Below are 17,973 nucleotides of genomic sequence, written 5' to 3'. Positions count from 1 at the left end.
AAACTGTCACTGCGCCAAGCTGGATCTGTCGACACCTCCCCCTGCTGCGCCGCCACACCCATCTCAGCGCACCTCGGTCTGCCAAACTACTAAACTGAGCGCGCCTCGGGTTGCGCTGCTCGAAACTAGCTCTGCGCGGGGTTCGCCACCCTGCGCCGTGCCGGGAAACTAGAGCCCATAAAGTCATAGTGACTTAATCATATGTTAATGGTCATGAATTAAAAATAAAACTTTTTTGCTTTAGTTTATTGTTATAAAGTAAATGTTGATTGCACAGTGTAACCGCCGTAGGATAATGACACTATCGACATTTAGACTAATTCCTTACAAGCCTCACTGTCACTATGCAATTCTGTCTGCCACCGGGTGAGATCTTCCGTCAAAAAAGAAGCGCCACCTTTGCACAACCAAAACAGGAAGAGAATAGCACCGTGGGTAGCTATTCCCAATTACCAAAGAGTATCAAAACTCACAATGCTAAGCTTCACTCAACAGATGAGTCAAATGTTATGCAGCACTACAGCAGTTAAGGCCTCACCATAATGAGGGTTCATGGTTGTCTGAAATCCCTATTCACAACTCACTATTGAGTAAACTATTGAGTGTGAACCGGGATACAGAGCAAAGCTAACATGCCTTCAGATGTGGTTTTGTAAGTGAACTGTGATGTAACTGCAAAGCTACTAAAGCCTGGAAAATAGGCTGTAGGGTTTTTTATCAGGTAATTGTACGAAACATTTAATGGCTATAAAGGTCAAACACACATGTTGTTGTCCTTGAATAGCAGTGGGTGTACTAGCATATAGAGCCACATCCAACCCCAGGTATCCCATTAGACCAAAACAGCCCTATACAAGTGAGCCAAAGGCAAATCACTGCTTGTCAAGATAGATTGTTTTAACCTTTATTACCCATGAAGGGTTGACTGAGCATGAAAGTCATTTTTAAGCATAATTGGGAGATGCCCAGTAACAGCGTAGGCTTCTAGCCTACAGACTTTTAGTTTGCCAGCTAATTGGTGTTAGCTTGGTTGTACCCGCCCTCTCCAGGTAGCTTTTTATTGCTTCCAGTTAACTCGTTATAAACCAGAGGTCACTTAAAGGGTCTTGAATATATAATATATGGCTACATGCATCCTTTAAAAAACTGAGGTTAAAAAACATGTCCCAGTCAGTGGAAAAAACGATTTAAAAAGACATGACCCTCCAAACTGTGAGGTACAGTAGGAAGCATTCAAATGTTATATAACTTCATATGAACATTTTCTTTTCACAGTTTTGATTGGTATCAATTTTTCATCATTTATCAACTATTTTTAAAATAAAATCAACTGGTAAGAAATCTCAGCATTTAAAACATAGATGAAAACAAACAGCTGCTGTTAGTGGACTTCGACTTTCGGGCAAAAACGATGAAAACACACACACACACACACACACACACACACACACACACACACACACAGCCAAGGTTACTGTTCATGTAGTCAAGAAGCTGGCGGCAATGACCTCAGTTTTTAGTTTATTTAAATAATTCTCTGTGACATTCATGCTAGCCCATGACACACACACGCATGCACACACACACTCCGGACTCAGGGCGAGGGTATTTATAAACCTTCACTGCTATGTCCCCACTTCCTGACACACATACCTTTACCTCCATCATCTCCATTTCACTCCTCAGTTCCTCCCTCCTCATTGCTCTCCGTGACTTCTGCCCTCTCAAGCCCCGCATAAGAGAAATACCGCGAGTGTTCACCCTAAGGGCATGCACCAATTGGAAATACTTAAATCACCAGCTTTCCCCTTTGATCTTCTTCAAACCATTCCCCTCATCCTGACCATCCTTCTTCCTCCTCTGATTCTTTCTACGTTATCTTTCCACTCATTTAGCATTTCATATTTTCTCAACAAGAAAGTCCAATTTATATGTAATGGGAGAAAAAGTAGCCTCTTTGGCTGCTGATGGGTCACACTGACCCTTCCAACTAGGCACTGCTATTATACTTCCTAATTATTTTGCCATTTAACTTGTTTTCTGTTCTGTCATAACATTGCGTCCTTCTTTTAGGCGTCTTCCTTTAAATTTTCACCTCCTTGCTGGCCCTCTAGTTTTCCTCCTAACTCATCTCTCTTTTCACTTTTGATCAAAAGGTGAACTGTTTTAGTGTTTCTTGTTAGCATTTAAAGTAAGAAACTTTTTTAATAGCAACAAGTGATATTTATGGTATAATGTTACCTGCTAAAACAAAGTGTAACGGTAGCATAAGTGGAGAAGAGTCATAAATTCAGAAAACTGGCTCACCAATGTTAGTAAACCGGCAGTAACTCACAAAAGTTAGCTAACATTAGCTAACATTAGCCACCATAAGCTATTGTTCATACCAGATCGAGTGACGCCGCAACCCAATCACCAGAGTAAATGTTGGCATTGTACGTTTCTGCAAACAACAAATACATTCCATTTGTATGTTATTATGTTGAAGTTTTCATATGTTTCAGTAATAACACTGTGGTTAGCGTGTGGTTAGGTTTAGGCAAAAAAAACGTATGGTTATGGTTAGGATATGATCATGTTTTAGCTTAAAATACCCGCTTTTGGTGGCACAATCCTAGCTTGAAAATGCAGCGACGTCTTGATTTCATGGCACTATCCTGGCTGGAAACACAGCAATATCTTGGTTATAAACAAAAGTTTTGGGGGGGTATTATTCCCAGTGGAAATACAGTGATGTTTCACTAAAAACCATACCATTTTTGGCTAAAAAGCCGCTGGAAGGACAGCGTCAAGTAAGTAAATAACACCCAAGTTTTTGCTGAAAAACACTCTGGTTTGGTGGTTAAGAAGCTGCTGGACACATAGCCACAGGTCGCTAAAAAAGTCCCACGTTTTCACAAAAACACTCAGGTTTGATGGCTAAAAAGCCACTGGAAACACAGCAACAGGTCACTAAAGAACACCCACGTTTATACAAAAAACCCAAGCTGCTAGAAACACAGTGATGGGTCACTAAAACACCCACATTTCCCCCCCAAAAAAACCCTGCAGCAATGACTCGCTAAATTGTTGTCTGTTTGTTTCAAACAATGGTCTCCAACTTGGCAGGCATCTTGCCTCGGTGACATAGCATCCACCATCCTTCCACCTCCCGAAGATAAAGTAAACTTACATCACTTTAAACGTTGATATGACACATATGAAACCAAAATGTAACACATGCTTGGTTTGCTGAAACATACAATGCCAACATTTTCTTCTGGCGACTAGGACAGAGGCTTAAGTGGCAACACCCGTTAAGTGTATTAAATTGAGGTTTTACTGCTTATCAATTTAAGTTTTCATCCCCAAGGAGAAAGAATGTGTAATTTAATGTTTCAAAAGTTGCATGGCCTCCCTTTAAAAGTTTCTAAAATATTTTGAGGAGCAAACGAACATGACATTGCTGACAGGTTGAAGCCGGGAGGTCCTCACATTAATGCATCATGGATTAAGTGTGATTCAGTCGTCAGTGTTCCTACAATGACAGACTCTGTGTTTGCACATTGACAGTTCATTTTAGGCTACTTCTGCATGTGACTCAGAACTGCATCAGACTGTGACAAATTGAAAATGACTCTAAAGTATAAACAAGTTTAAGTAGGCCAAATATAGCATGTGGATGCTATACTGGCCTAATTGTTAAAGGTTGAAAACAGAGCACACTACAGTAAATTAAAGTATTATTTCCTTTAATTCCAACTTTTTAATTTTAAGTTAATCATTTCTCTCAGTTATGATAGCATTTGCCGAGTCAGATGATCAGACAGGTGGAAAACTGTTTTTGCCAGATCATTTCAATTACATATCTTAAATGTCTGTAGCCCTCATTGCACAGGAAAACTGTGTACGCACAACTACAGTAAGTACAGAAGGTCAAAGTTCAACCAGGAAGTCAGTCTGTAAAACACTTAAGATGAAAAAAAAAAAGATGTCCAAAGCTACAAAAAGAACCATATTGTAATAAACTTTTCTCACCCACCCCTTTCTTTGTTACAGCGCACAGTGCGTCTCGTAGCTACTACAAGAGCTTCCCACTCATGGACTTCTCCCAGTACCAACCTGTGGCACCTCCAGCCTTCCAGCCTGTGCCTCCACAGCCCAAAGAGAAGTCATACATCCACCAGCCTGTGTCGGCGCACCATGACCTCCATGCCCCTCTCTCCATCTCCATCCCCTCCAGCCACCTGGAGCATGCACGCCTCCCCAAGACCACCACGCACCCGCTGCTCTCCAGCTCTGCCTTCAAAGCCTGGGAGCCGACTAGCCGCCACGTCCACAGGCAGGCCTCCGCCCCGGGGCACACCGCCCCTTCAATGCACAGCTCCACCCGCAGACAAGGCTACTCGATCCGGAGGCAGCAGAGCATAGAGAACATGCCGGATCTTTTTAGCCAGCCCTATGTAGGGGTGTACGGAGGAGCCGAAAGGGGGGCCGCGCAGGGGCAGCATGTACAGGGGCAACACCCATCTCAACCCTCCTATTACCACCACAACAGGCAGAAGAGCTACTCCACCCACAGTACGACTGAGGTGACTGTCTGAGTGCCAAGGCCTCAGAGAGCGGTTAAACAAAAAGCTTTGGTGTTAGCTAAATGCCAGACTTTGGGACAGTTGGCCCAACAAGTGAGGGATATTAAACAGAAAGACACATTCAGATTAATGAGATAAAAAGGGATGATTTGATGAGTAGAAACAGAGAGATTCAGGAGAAAAAGAGCATAGCAGAACCACCACACTTTAGAGATTAGGTGAAGGTTATAATTGGACTCTAGCGATGGTCTTTGATCACATTTAGACTGTACCTGAAAGGAAATCTATCACTTTCAGGTTCCTATAGGTCACACAGCCTTCACAGATCCTCAGTTTTTGTGGTTTCATTGTGGCTGTACAGGCCTTATAGGAATAGAGATGAGAGAAAAGGACAACACAAATCTTGCCAGCTCTTAGAGCAGGGGGCTTGATTTTGTCTTTGAAAAGGTTTTACATGTTGACTTCCTGTCAGATTTAGCAGAAACGAACAGTTTGTGTGGGCCAAGTAGCTCTGGTTAAGTATAGGTAAAATAGGTCATCAGTACAAGTGGCTGTAAAACAACAGCCTGGTTCATGGTCAGGTTTGGTTATTAAAAACATTCCACAGCTGACAAATACTGCAGCAAGAGGCAAAACTTCCTAATGTTGTCAACAGCTGCTTTAATGTAAATGTTGTTTGTAACCTTTAAGATCCATGTATGTGGTTCACCTACAGGAGTTAGACCTCACCTCAGGAATGACTCAATTTAAATTTGGAAGAACACTGAAAATCTTTTTTCTTTATTCTCAAGAATAGTTGTTGTTTTTTTCTTCCAAGAGTTAGCTGGAAAGATTGATGCCACTCTCATATCTGTACGCTAAATATGAAGCTCCTCTCAGCAGCCACTTGGCTTCGCCTGGTAAAGGTTATGAGTACTCGGGAGCGCAGTAACTTCCTGGAGTCTAACGATAACAAGTCATTATTACACTTTGGTTTTGTACAAAATTAAAAGAAACAAGATATAACATGTTAAAGAGTAACTTTTTTTGTGATCTGAACCCTATTTTCCCATGTTTTTGTGTCTAAGTGACTAATGAAAACAACAAATTTTGAAATTAGTCCACTTTTGAACAAGACCATTGCAGCTAGGAGCTGCAACACAATCTGCCATATGACCACTTAGGACATTTGTCAATGTACGTCCAATTAAAGTGCTTGTTTTTGCCACTGACAGGCTCACATTGTTATTCTAAGTGTCTGAAACATTATGGAAATGATCCCTATAGAGGTCAACCTTTTTATTAAAGAGTAAGATCCTTTTGTTTAACCAAAAACAGCCCTGAAATCCTAATTGGTTAACCCACCAGACTTCATTTAAATAAACAGTAGTTTTAGCGTGAATAAAGCCAGCATATTTTCACATCTAAATCAGGGAATTGATGGTTTATTTCAACCAATCCAGAGTTGGCAATTGTTTAATCAGCTAAAAGATAGACAGAGACCATTTTTGTGAGTTTTATTTTGTTTCTGACGACTTGTGTTTTGTAATGATAAAATTACTGTTTATTTAAATGAAGTCTGGTGGAGTTTCAGAGCTAGAACTGGTTCAAGAGAAAGAATCTTCCTCTTTAACAAAACATTTCTATCTCTGAAGGGATCCTCTCCATAATGTAACAATCTGAGCCTGTCAGTGGCAAAAACAAGCACTTTTAGTGGACGTAAATTGACAGTGTATAACTGTCCATTAACATTACATTGTAGCCTGTTTCGCATCTGTCAGCTGCAGTGGTCTCACTCAGTACTGGACCAATTTCAAAAACTGTTGTTCCCATTATTCACACAGACACAAAAATATAAGAAAATAGGGTCCAAGATGAAAAATAATTTAGTTACCCTTTAATTAATGAGCCTCAGAGGCACTAGTAGGCAGATTTTGTTACATCTGGACAGATCTAGGTTAGCTGCTTTCCCCTAATTCCAGTCTTAATGCTAGCTAAGCTAACTGGCTGCTGGCAGTAGATCATATTTAGTGTACGTTTGCTTTTTAGCACAAACATGAAAAGATGATATTTTGACTAAAATGCTTTGCAGTGGTGGTTAAGAAGTTGGGGGTCCTTCATAACTCCTGTAAGTGGGATGTTTTTGCACAAGGTGATAATGTGGGGTTTTTGTTTCTTTGTTTGTTTAATTGTTAAATCATCTTGTTATGGTGAGTTTGTGGAGTTTGTGGTATGGGGCAGTAACATTCCAACTTATTTTAAGCACAAATGGTTGATTTGACATTTGGGTTAGGGTTAGATTTTTTTGTTTGTTTTTTTAATGTTTTTTTTTAGATACGCTGGACATTTTTATTGTATCCTATAGATCATATACAATTTAGTTCAGGTGTAATTACAAATCATCTCAAGGTAAAAGAGTTCAGGTCATTTTCAGGCCCCGTAGATGTCTTTCTTTGCAGTTCTTTGTCCCTCCTGTTCTTCTTGTAAAAACACCTCTTCTATTTTGCATCTCTCAGTCTACCTCCATGCACAGCTGTTTTCTCCTCATTTCTTTCTCACCCCCCTCGGCCTCTCCCACCCTCTATCCACAATGAAGTGCTTTGCATTCTGTACCATCGGGCCAAGCACACAGGGACAGCATCCCCGGGGTCACATTAACTCAACGGTGAGGACAATGCCACCATCATGTCAGCTCCCATCAGCCTCCATCCCGTCTAGAGAGAGGGAGAGGAGAAGAGAGAGGGACAGTGGAAGAGCCAGAGGCTGGAACTCTTTAGAAAAGAAGAGAAAGGGAGGAGAGAGAAGAGAAAAATAGAAAAACAAATGTACATGGCCGCTTGTTTTCTTTCCTCGGGGGGTAGAAAGGAAAGAAGTCACTGTGGATCTGGGTCTCTCACTACTAAGCTGTCTGGGTCATAACTCAGAGTGTGTGGACGTGTGTGGATGCCTGTGTGTGATTTCCAAGCCCCGGGCACCATTGCAGGGGGATTCGCTGAGGCACTTCTAGGCCTAGAGCGTTAAACATTTGTCATCTTGTCTCTGAAGCCTGTACAGCAAAGGACAGTGTGCAGAGCTGCTGCTATGAACATGCAACAGTTAATGCTACACATCCACTGGACTTGTTGGTGAGAGTTTATGGCTCCAACACCCTCAGGAACTGCACAGTCAAGTCAGCTGTTAACAATGATTGCTCATGTTCCCAGAAATACTTCCATAAGGTAATAATACATGTGCTTAAAGAGCACATTTTCTGTGGTTAAAGTGAGAAGTGCTTTTGTAGCAGCTGAATAAAGAGTCAAGCAAAACTATAAGTACAGGTGAATGGAGACCAAACACAATTAATGGACAAATCACACAACATAACACAGTGCCACTAAATGACTGAACCCCTCTTTGCGGCTAAACTACCCGCATAAAGTAGTGACATCATATAAATTTGCCATATTTAGCCAAATCAAATTTTGGTATCAGCTTTGGCACACACATACACACCCACAGATACACAGGAGCTACCTTAGACTTCACAATCACGTACAGCCTCACAAAGTTATGCAGGAAATAATGGGGTCTGAGACATCAAACTAAATTTCAAATGTCCTGTTTTCCTGAGAGACAACAGCGCAAGTCTGAGCCGCAGGCTTAACGTCCCTAAATCCTTTTATATCATGCTGTATATTAAGGAAGTGCAACATCTAAAAGCAACCATCGTTCTCAAGGCAACAAAAGAGAACATTGTTATGCTACATTTCCACCGGATGCAGCAAGGACGCTTGGGGACATGCTTGATGGGCTTTCCACTGATGACATACCATATTATGGATTGCATTTGACTGGATAAATGCACTGCTAGTTGGGTGGTCCCTGGATCTCTTCTAGCTAGACCTGTTCATAAACTGTTATTTCGTCTAAACAGTCCAACCAAAATGTATTTCTGAAAACATCTGAGGCAAGAAACAGGAAATGCCGCTGCTAAGTCTCGTTGTATTTTAGAAGTACTTTGCCTAGTTTGACAGCTTGGTCCAAGTTTCGTGAGCCAGATGCATCAAAATGGACTGACTCATTTGTCTAAAGTTGAATCTAGTCTACTTAACGCAAATACAGACAAGCCAATGCACCAAAAAAAACCTCCACCAAGCTTTCTACAACACTCCCACTACCCAGTGTGCGACTGCTTCTCCTGCTATCCATAGGAAGTCAGTAGAAAGCGCCCTTCGTCCCTGGATCTGATGGAAATGCGCCATTAGGTTACTATCTTCCAAGATGCTTTCTAAGCATGCAGTAATTTACTTTTATGGCCACTTGTGGGGGCAGCAGAAACAAGCTGAGAAAAACGATGACATGCCAAACTTCTAGATGTTGCCTTCTCGACAGGCAACTGTTTACACATTTAGAAGATTCAAAGCTATACTCATTTTGAATCTGGCAGTGTGATTCAAATCCAACATTCAATCTCCTTTTAGCTACAGTTTGGTCTCTGCTAACTCTTGAGGGAAATATCCATCTAGTTTCTAAATGCTTCACTATATTCACTTGCTGGTCGCTGACTTTGTCTTTTTGGTTATGGTGGTGGACAGGTAAAGTACAGTGGGTTTTTAGAGCTGCTTTGAGAAAAAAAATCTGACTGCTGAAGCTGAAAACAATGCCCTAGAGAGATAGTGAACCAAAACAGTAAAGTTGCTGGTTAAAAAACCAAAAGAATGAGCTGAAAGATGCTAGAATAGTCCATAGAGTTCAGGGGAAATGGAGAGTTGGGTGCAGAGATTTCATACAAGACACGAACACAGCCACTGTGATGTGACAGATTGGTTTGTGGAATATTGTTTTGACGTCTTGAGCTTTTTTGCTCACCATCTTGTTTTTTTTGTTTGGAGCCAGAAGTGACCATATTTGGAGCAGGGTGGAGCTTTAGAGGAGCGACAGGTGGATCTGACTTAGAACCGAAAGACACCACGGTAGTAGATAGCGGTCAATCCCAAGGTAGCCGTGCCGTAAAGCCCACTCTGCTTGATTATCTATTTTACTCTAAATGAGACCTTAATTTACTGAATACTCAATCATGCTGTATTGAAGAAAACTTGAAACTACTGACTGCGACCAGAAACTCAATAGGACAATGTTTACTGAGGTAATAAGTCCAGTGAGAAGTAGGGTCATTGTCTCATAGACTTCTATACAATAATACTTCTTTTTGCCACCAGTTGAGTCGCCACCTGCTGGCCATTAGAGAAAATGCGGGTTCACGCCACTTCCACATTGGCTTCAGTTCTCAGACCTGGAGGCTATTTCCACTTCTATCATACAGTCTGTGGTTGTCGATAATTCCCTGTAGGGTTCATCAATTCAAGTGACCCCTCTCACATTACACTAATGATTTCCTACATTGTTATTAGAAAAGTACAGATTATAACTGCTTTAAAAAAAAACATACAACATGAAAAAGGTTCTAATTCTTCCAAGGAGAAACTCTGAAGTAGCTCTAAGCTTTGGAAACATGTCCATAATGGTTTAATACATATATATATATATATATATGTATAGAGAGAGAGAGAGAGAGAGAGACAGAGAGAGAGAGAGAGAGAGATTAGCACACCTTAATCAGACTTACATTGTAAAGTAAATGTCAGTGCATAACCATGGTGCACCACATGCAGACATAAAACTAATATTAACTACACACCTTCTGCAGCTTGCCTCCCATTGATAAATCCTATTTTTTTTCACATGGGAGGATTGGACCCCCACCTCCACTTCCTGTGTATTTCTGTGAGTAAAGCGGGGTATTAACACTGTCAGCGGTATAAGGATTCAATAACCAGGGATAAACTGCTGCAGGTAAAAGCATTTACTGTAGAGTGCTTTCTTTTGGAAAGTTGTCACAGAGTATTTGGAGTTGTATATTTAAACAATGCCATTGGGTGGCACCAGATAACAACACAGTGACATCTGAAAACATGAGTTATGACAATGGAATAACATCAGTTTTCCGTCCCACTGCCAAAATCTGCCTCTCAGTGACAAAGTGCACTCCATATTTGCCCTCGTGACCCCCAAACCACACACAGTCAACCTCACTGTCTCCTCAAAAACAGGGGCCATTTCTCTCATTCACTAACAGATACAAACAAACATACTGTCATAGATTTTAACTCTCTACACTGTGTTTTAACAAGTTCTAGTAAATGGATCCGAGGGTTAGCAAATCAAATTAAGTGCACTGTGACTGATGCTTTGGTCACTCTTTCAACCAAACACATCTCACACAAGTTAACACAAAAGTAATTTTCACATTACCGATGCAGCAAAGGATCATGGGCAGGCATCATTTCCTCTCCTTGCTTGACGTTGTGTGTTAAAAGCGTTGAGATCTGCTGGTTTAGAGACACAAAATCTGTTTTTATGAGCAATAGAATTTTAGTTCTTTGCCGTGAACAAGTGCTTCCAATGTTTTCTCTTGGTATGAAATCATACAACAACGATACCCCTCTGTTCTTTTCATCCATTTCTGATAAATGTTTCACATCTGTGTACATTACGATTCAATCTTTTTGATTACGGTATTTTTTAGGTTTTATGTAGTGCAGACATCTTTGGAAAAATCATGTGTTCTGTTTTATTTATGAATATTGTGTAAATAGGGATTTTCCTATATATTTCGTTTGAATAAGGGCTGTATGAACCGAGTCATTGTAAGTATCTATTATAATTGCTGTCAGATTTTAATAGAATATATTATTTCATGTTAAGGATTTTAGCAACATGAAACATGCATAGAAAGTTCTAAATTAGGTGAGCTGTGCAATTTTCTACTGTGCAATAGAGGAGGATGAAGTAGGCCTGTTGTAATGTGTGTCACATTACTGCAGCGGGTTTTTACATTAGTGGCAAAACACAGTGACACACATTAACTGCAGTGTAGGATAAAGCAACTGGAAAGCTGACAGGCTGTCTAAAGCATCGATACTTTCTATTGTATGATTGCACAATACTGACTGATACAGTATATGGGACGCTGTGCAAAACAAGTAGTGGTGAGGTTAGATCTGATTTGCAGTGAGCAGCATGCAGCAGTTTGTTTAAAACTGGTTTGCACACGCAGAGAAGACTGTGATATGTAGCGCTGCGTGCGGATACTGGGCTGTGCAATAGAAACTGTTCCTTTGCAAGTTAAAGAAGGGAATTCATCCCACTTTGGCACTATGAATCTTTGCAGGTCATTGTCTTGGAGAACCTTATATTATCTGTTTAAGAAAAGAATATATAAGAGAACAGAGCTACGATAAATGTATAATACAAAAATGATAGCCAAGTAAATCCAAGGTGTGTTGGTGTGATTTACAGTATGTAGCAAAAATATGTAAATACTGTATGTACCTGTTCTTATTACAACAAACAGCTAATTTATACCCAAAATGTTCTAGAAATGTTCTTTGCAGAGGATTGTTTAGTAACTGATGCCACTTTTGATGATATGAAATATTAAAGATTGTAAAATCAATATAAGGCTTTGGTTTGACTTGTGTTTGTATCAAAGAAATGAGCAAAACACCTTATGGGTCAGTTAATTCTCAAAACAATGAACAGACAAAACTCCAATATAGCTGTAAGAGCCAATTTGAGATCACTTTCACCAACTTTTTCTTAATAATAAAAAGTGCTATATTTAACAGTTGTCTATTGGCAGGAGATTGAGAGCACAACATCTGTTTTGCTGTCAGCCTCAGAGCAGCTCCTCTGGAGTAGCTGGAGGTAAATGACAGTAGTTACAGTACATCTGCAGTATTCTCCCAGCTGGGATTTGAGTAAGAAACCATCACAAACATGTCCCAGTAACCACTAATTCACCCGTCAATTCTACAAATGTAAACACATTAAAGATGTATGTGTTGCTTTGATGTATTGCGGAGTAAACTGGTCGGTGCCACCGCTGAAGTGAGCCTGTAGTGACACCCTGTGGCTGCTCTTGGTACTACATGAACCTGAAGCATTCGTAATTGGGTGTCCTCAAGTTTGTAATTCTTAATCCAGCCAACTTTAATCCTTTTTTTTTTTTAATTGGTTTATCAATACAGAACGTAAAACATCAATAAACTCTTATGCAACAGTAATGAGCCATTCTTCAGGTTAAATATTTTAATAAAAGTTAAAACCTTACACAGTCCAGTTTTTGAGAATAAGTGATTTTAGAGGCCTTGTGCATGTGTGTAGAATTGCATTTGGGACAATTTAATACTTTTTTAACAACATGCAGACAATCTTTAAGCATGATCAAATAGGTGTGATACTAACAATACCAATAATAAATATATTCAAAATAACAATTGATAATTTAAAGGAAACTTTTCAGGAAGGACATGAGAATAAACTGAGAATAAAGACACTGCTGGCATCATTCATACTTGTTTCTCTTTAAGGAGTTATTCATGGCCTTACAGTAATGCAGGTCAGTGGCTGTTTGCATTAATACCTGCTGTACATTACTATGCATGTAAATATAAACTACACAAAAATTCAGTATCCATTGCCGTCGGGAACAATACCTGGGATATGTAACAATCTGTCCTTATACATTGAACCGTCTGGCAAGTAAAGCAATTGAAAGACGTACAAGTGATTTGGTCCTGTATTTCAAAAATGCTCTGCATCATTAGCTGTTCCTGAATGAAGCAACCATCTCTGAGGTTACACACATGTACACTAAAGACAACTCAATATATCTAGTCAAACTGTATTTTCTGAATATACAAAATACAAAGACAGGCGAGAGCAGTTTACTTCATTTTAACTTTCACTTTCTTACTTGCTCTTGGAGTGCAGCCCTGACATAATGATGACATAATGATGACCACAGGAAGGAAATCACAACAGAATATGACATGTTAAGTATTATCCAGAGAACAGGTATTACTGTGTATTTTGATACTGATACAGATTAAGTTTGAAAAAAAAAACAGTTATTTAAGTGACACATTTCGAGGATTGCGTTAACACTCATTAAAATACAGAATGAAGCATAGCTTTGCCAAAATATATATTATATACTGGTATATATATTAACGCACATACTGTATATTCTGTTAAATTGTAACGAACAGCATCCCTGATGATGAAGAAAGGCACTTGACTCAGAAGCCCAGATGCGCACAGTAATCAAAAATGTATGATGTGAGAATGACCACGAGGAGGTGAGGTGATGACGGGGACACTTATGAGATGGATTAATCTCCATTCTCCCTCTCAGCTGATATGGTGGCATACAGGGTGAAAGACAAGTTATGTATTTGAGCATGAAGAGGCAAAGGAGTGATAGAATTAGTCAGGCTTTGCTGATACAGTGCTGGTAAGGAAATATATCAAGTTCCGTTAACATTTTAAGGAAGCTAAAAGTTACCATTATTGTCCTCTTCTCATATCTGACTCTGTACGGGTCAATCAATTTTCTATACTGGTTCTTAATTGTAACACACTTCACAATAGACTGTCATAATGAAGCACCTTAGTATAGGAGGGAGATGTATATTTAAAAGCATCTTAATAGCACCGATGCAGGTAATTAGGATTTCAGCTTTTAAAATAACAATTTAAAAAACAAATCTGGAGGATATATATAATGATTTAGTTCAACCAGGCGAGGTACTCTCACTTTATGAACACACACAAACTCGTAGCAGCACCAGATTTATCGCACCCAGAGTAGAAATCTCCTTGTTGGCCCCAGTTGCTGGCAAATCTTAAAAACCTCAGATGTGTAGAATATGCAGAAACTGAACAGAGAGGACAGTCCAAACGATGTCTGGTTAACTGGAAAAGCGACTTAAAGCAAAGATCAAACCGTCAACCACAGGCGGAGATGTGATCGGGGTCTGGCTGGTGGCTGATGGCAAGTGTCCCACTCTTACCCAAACTCTTAAATAAAATCTATCGCTGTCCAGTTATGTTGGTGCCTCCGGGATTTATGACCATGGAATCCAGTAAGGGACGGAGAGCCTGGCCAAAAGGCCTAAAGAAAGTTGAAACAAAGTACAGCATGTGAGCTATTACGGGCAGGGGGAAATGTAAAAAAAAAAGAGCATAAGACGACCACAGTCTTTCAACTGAGAATAACACACACTGGCAGAGAGCAAGAAAGAGATAAATAACAGACTGAAGTCACAGTGTCACATTAAGTGCAACTGCAGTATTACTTTTGTACTATTGCAAGTGATTGCTGTGTAATATTAATATTTCATAAATGTTGCGCTGTACTGCAACGCAATGTTGTCTCAGTGTCACCTCCTCTGGGAGGTATGAGTGAACTGATCAAAAGAAAAATCCATCATTACATCTTCTCATACAAGACATCAATCTGGGGTGTTCAGTACATCTCAGGCTTTATTTGGGGTGAAGTGATGCAAATGACTATTTTCCTATGCCTATTTTTTCCTACTTGCCTCTACTGCTTTCACGATAGTTGCTGTATGTAACATTTACTTGGCTGTAACCCCTACTTAGAAATAAATACATCTTTAAAAAAGTGTTTTCCATCTCTTCAACAATGGATTTCTCTCTGGTAGATCAGGGAACATTGGTGCACAACAATTAGTTAAACATATAAGCTGTTTCTATTTCACAAATGGCCTCTAAGGGACTCACACCAGTATACATTGCAGATGAATGACTAACTACTGCATTTCCCCACTTCCACCTACTGTTATTTATGTTTGGTCAGACATTCACAAGAAATTGCCAACCAACAAAATGATCAAACAATGTGCAGGCCCATCCACAGATATGGCTGGACCTCTAACATGGTCCAGTGAATGGGCCCTCCCCAAATCTGCTTTGGACTGATCAATTCAACGCAGGTGCATTAGTTCAGTCAGTGAATTTTTAAGGTCATGTGACCAGCTGCCCAAAGTTTTCAACAATTGCATTCAGTTTTAAGGGAAGGAGGGATTCATTGTGAAACACACACATGTTGCTATTATCAATATTGTGGTTCAAAATAAATTGTGGTTATCATTTCGTATACTTTGGGTGAATGTGATCATTGCTGGCCTCCATACCCCTCCCAAGGAAGTTTTCCTTATGGGCGGCCCTGATAATGTGTGCTCAAGATCTGTTTTCTGGTGTGTTATTATGATTGTGTGGCGGGATGCTTGCATTTGCTGTGCTCTGACAGTAGAGAGGCAGCATTTGCACAACGTTCTTGACAACCTGAACAGAATCCAAGCCCACCTAAACTATATATTTTACTATAAAATGATATAGTGACAGGAGCCCAATGTCAAATAAATGACCGCACAGGACTTACAAAGACGGACACCAAAACTGCTAAAAAAGTTGCAGCCAAGTTCTCCACCAATTAGTGGATTAGCTTTGGTATCATGATGGTATTAATTATTCAAGGTATTAGATTAAAAAAATACAAAATAAGGATTACTAGTATTGTGACATCAGCATAAGATCAGAGAGATACAGTTTGACTATAAATACAGAGAATAAGACAGAGACAAAAATAAGAACAACAGAACAGCTTTACAAAGCTTATCGACTCACGTGGACAGTATGTCAGATGGAAGGTCTGTAATGTACGATGGGATCTTTTTGCCCGTGAGGAACTGAGCCACCTCGTTGCTGAAAGTGTTGCAGTTGTGCTCAAACAAGTTGTACTTGTCACCTCTGTTCACCAAGAGAATGAAGACGAGAGAGAAAGAGAGGAGACAGAGACATATTCAGAGAAAGGACAGAGAGCCCGGAGAGGGGCGGGTGAGCCGTAGGAAAATACAAGATAGAGACATATTGATGGAGAGATAATGCAACTGAGAAGTGTGAGACTTTTAAAGTATTGAATATAAAGTACAGAGGACTCATAATGTCCAAAATATATATTTTATTCAATATAAAGGAAATATGGCCCATAATTCTTGCTAAAAGAAGGGACAATTTCAAGGTGATTATATTTTGTAGCACTGCAGGATATTATTTTGAAAGGTTAGCACAGCAGCAAGGCATTTGCCTTACAATTACTTGTGTTTTTATTCTTTTATTTTTTTCAACTTGTAAATTCTCGATTTAATAATTTGGAGAATGCCGAGGATGTCTCATGATGTATTCAAAGACTTTCTTTTAAAAAATAAGTTGTAGTCTACATCCAAACTATAGAAAAGTAAGAAATACTTTCCACCTTGACCTACAGGATGGTCCAGCTGGAATGTAAGTCTGATCTGTGTAATGAGCCTGTGCCTTTACCTGTATGTGGACTCTGCCAGTGAAATCAGGTACTCCATGAAGAGCTCTGCATTCACCTCAGTGGAGCCCAGGTCCACTATGGAGTCAGGGTCACCCAAGGGGGTTCCACTCTAGGATGCAACACACATAAACCCCTCAGTATGCCTTGTTCGAAACACTTTGACAAACACTTTTTGATTCATTACTTTGTTAGTATTTGCATTTTCCTGTACAGAAATAAAAATGTTTAAATCATATGTGCTTTGTATTTGAGGAAAGAATGAAGCTGATTCTTACAGGTGGACAATTGCTGATGCCTTCTCCCATATAGAAGAACTCCTTTCCATGGATGACAATAGCAGTGTGCCTATAAAATATCAAAACATGTTATTCCAACAAACCTAAGTCAATGAAATCACTTTACCGCAGTTTACAGCATCTTTGGTGAGAAAACTTACAAAATTTTCTTGATAAAAAAAAGCTGCACTCACCATATCCCATCTAGCTGTCTCCCTGTGATGATAAAAACAAGAATGAAATCAGACTGGCCTTATTTCAACCTTATTTATACATCAAGTATTTTGTCAAGCCTCCATCTTAGGCCTGAGCAGCGTCCCCGGTCTCTCCTGTGTTCTCTCCCGGGCCCAGGCGCACTGTCTACGGCTTCCATGAAGCCTCTCAACAGGTAGCTCCTCAGAAACTCACCTAGCATGACAGGACTCAGCTGGCGGGCCATGCCTTTGGACATGTCGTAGATGTACAGTAACACTGGGTAGGAGTCGGTTTGGTCCATGACGGCAAAAACAGGTTACTTTAAAATGACAACTGCAGCTAACCTAGTTCAAAGTTAGCTGACTCACACCCACTGGGAGTTAGCTTGCTGGCTAGTTTACCGGTAGGTAGGAAACAACCTTTAGTTAAAATAAAAAGTTTATCGTGGAACTGTTACGGATATTAAAAAACAAGCTACAGACTACTTTCCATAAAAAGTAATGAATAAAGTATAAAATATAAATGTCGTAGTAAAGGTCTAAAGTTACCAGGGTCTGACAGCTCGTGCTGTGTCACTGTCCGACTGTAAACAATAACATGACTGTCAAAATGTGATTTCCCACTTTTTCCGGAGTCGAGCCCCTCTCCTCATAAGTCCCGCCTACTTCACTAGGATTGGTCAGTATCTTAGATTGGCAGACAAGCGTCCAATAGACGACGAGCC

At 40.0% G+C, this 17,973-nt stretch overlaps 2 protein-coding genes across 2 annotated transcripts in view; one reads left to right on the top strand and one right to left on the bottom strand.

Annotated features, from left to right (window-relative positions):
• shisa8b (shisa family member 8b) overlaps window positions 1–4,583 on the top strand; it is a 43,716-nt gene extending 39,133 nt beyond the window's left edge. The window contains exon 5 of the mRNA XM_050060228.1: window positions 4,039–4,583. Within this exon, the coding sequence (XP_049916185.1) occupies window positions 4,039–4,583 (545 nt within the window). The remainder of the gene's footprint in view (window positions 1–4,038) is intronic.
• Window positions 4,584–12,671: 8,088 nt separating this feature from the next.
• Window positions 12,672–17,856, bottom strand: desi1b (desumoylating isopeptidase 1b). The gene is made up of 6 exons (XM_050060759.1): window positions 17,463–17,856; window positions 17,249–17,270; window positions 17,055–17,124; window positions 16,779–16,888; window positions 16,086–16,208; window positions 12,672–14,547 (listed from the first exon to the last, which is right to left on the bottom strand). Exons 1-6 carry the CDS (start codon window positions 17,548–17,550, stop codon window positions 14,466–14,468), a joined length of 495 nt encoding a protein of 164 aa, XP_049916716.1. The 5' UTR covers window positions 17,551–17,856; the 3' UTR covers window positions 12,672–14,465.
• Between the last annotated feature and the right edge of the window lie 117 nt (window positions 17,857–17,973).

The sequence above is a fragment of the Epinephelus moara genome, chromosome 13 (assembly GCF_006386435.1).
Source record: "Epinephelus moara isolate mb chromosome 13, YSFRI_EMoa_1.0, whole genome shotgun sequence".
NCBI classification, from domain to species: Eukaryota; Metazoa; Chordata; class Actinopteri; order Perciformes; family Serranidae; genus Epinephelus; species Epinephelus moara.
This window is presented reverse-complemented; position numbering and strand designations above follow the sequence as displayed.